Genomic DNA, 2,019 nt, shown 5'->3' on the forward strand with positions numbered 1-2,019 from the left:
GTTGGCTGCTTCTAAGGCAGTGGTTCTTAACCTGAGTTTGATCGAACCCTAGGGGTTCGGTGAGTCGGTCTCAGGGGTTCGGTAGAGCCTCCACCGCGGAGGTCGCAGAGGTCCAGCCACACCCGAATTATCGTGTAAATTTATGATGACACGCCCCCTTCTGGCCATCACTGGCTGCAGATGATCATGCTACACTGCTTGGCCAATCAGGGCTGCGGGGAATGTAGCGCGCGCAGTAGTCAACATGTGAATGTCGTGGTAGTACTTCGTGTGATTTTTTTTTTAACATTTTAATCCATATTAACTATGTCGGGCAAAAGAAGAAAGTGGTCGGACGAATATGTACAATATGGATTCACATGTATCACGGAACGTGAAGGGAGTGAGCGTCCTATCTGCATGATTTGCAACGCCAAGTTGAGCAACTCTAGTCTTGTACCGGCAAAACTAAAGGAACATTTCTTGAAGCTGCATGGAGACGGGGAATACAAGAACACAACACTTGCTGAATTCAAGGTGAAGAGAGCCAGATTCGATATATGGCCCACTCTGCCTGCTCTTGGATTTGTACCCGTTAACAAACCGATCCTCACAGCATCGTACGAAGTTGCTTACCTGATCGCAAAGCAGGGCAAGCCACACACCATTGGTGAAACACTCGTGAAACCAGCCGCGTTAAAGATGGCAAATCTGATACTCGGAGGTAAATTATCACAAATTCCTCTTTCAAATGACACCGTCAGCGACAGAATAGAAGACATGAGTAAAGACATCTTGGCTCAAGTAGTCGCCGATCTGATTTCAAGCCTGGCAAAATTCAGCCTTCAGCTCGATGAGAGCACAGACGTTGCTAATCTAAGCCAGCTTACTGTTTTTGTGCGCTATGTGAAAGATGACATGATAAAAGAAGATTTTTTATTTTGTAAGCCTCTTACAACAACAACTAAGGCAGCCGATGTGAAGAAGCTTGTGGATGACTTCTTCAGAGACAACAATCTTTAATGGGACATGGTTTCTGCAGTTTGTACGGACGGAGCTCCAGTCATGCTGGGAAGAAACTCTGGTTTTGGTGCGCTAGTAAAAGCCGATGCACCACACATCATTGTGACTCATTGTATTTTGCACAGGCATGCATTGGCAACAAAAACCTTGCCTCCAAAAATGGCAGAAGTATTAAAAACCGTGGTGGAATGTGTGAACTATGTGCGAAACAGTGCTCTGAGGCACCGCATCTTCAGTGAGCTGTGTAAAGAAATGGGCTCTGAATTCGAGGTACTTCTGTACCATTCTAATGTTCGGTGGTTATCCCAGGGACAGGTGCTAAATCGTGTTTTTGCCATGCGTGTGGAATTAGCCCTGTTTTTGCAAGAGCACCAACACTGTCATGCAGATTGCTTCAAAAATCCTGAGTTCATTCTCATTTTAGCGTACATGGCTGATATATTCGCAGCTCTCAATCATCTCAATCAGCAGATGCAGGGTGGTGGAGTCAATATCATAGAAGCGGAAGAACACCTGAAAGCTTTTCAAAAAAAGCTAACGTTATGGAAACGACGAACAGAGAACAACAACTTTGCAAACTTCCCCCTTCTGGACAACTGTGTAAGTAAGGTCGAAGACGTGTCTGGAATCTGAGATATTTCTGTATCCACGGAACTGAAGCAAACAATTGCAACGCACTTAGATGAGCTTGCAAAGTCTCTCGACAGATATTTCCCTACAAGAGAGTCATATCCAGCATGGGTGAGACAGCCGTTCACGTTTGCTGTTGAGACAGCAGATGTCAATGATGAATACCTTGACGAAATCATTGAAATTCAGCAGAGCCAGGTTCAACAGCAACTCTTCAGAACAACAACGCTCTCAACGTTTTGATGTCGACAAATGGACAAGTATTCAATTATTGCTAAGAAAGCCCTGGATTTTTTTATACCATTATATTATTTATATTAATATTTACATATTATTTATACCATGGTATACCATACCAACTGGAGTGTGCAGCGTTTCCGTGAGTTC

General features: G+C 44.1%; 1 protein-coding gene across 1 annotated transcript; it reads left to right on the forward strand.

Moving 5' to 3' along the window:
• The first annotated feature begins 306 nt into the window (after positions 1-306).
• LOC148097783 (protein FAM200C-like) lies at positions 307-1,002 on the forward strand. The gene has a single exon (XM_087831342.1). It carries the CDS (start codon positions 307-309, stop codon positions 1,000-1,002), a length of 696 nt encoding a protein of 231 aa, XP_087687468.1.
• Positions 1,003-2,019: the final 1,017 nt, after the last annotated feature.

This window comes from Neolamprologus brichardi, chromosome 18, assembly GCF_056152115.1.
Source record: "Neolamprologus brichardi isolate AB-2024 chromosome 18, ASM5615211v1, whole genome shotgun sequence".
In the NCBI taxonomy this organism is placed as follows: Eukaryota; Metazoa; Chordata; class Actinopteri; order Cichliformes; family Cichlidae; genus Neolamprologus; species Neolamprologus brichardi.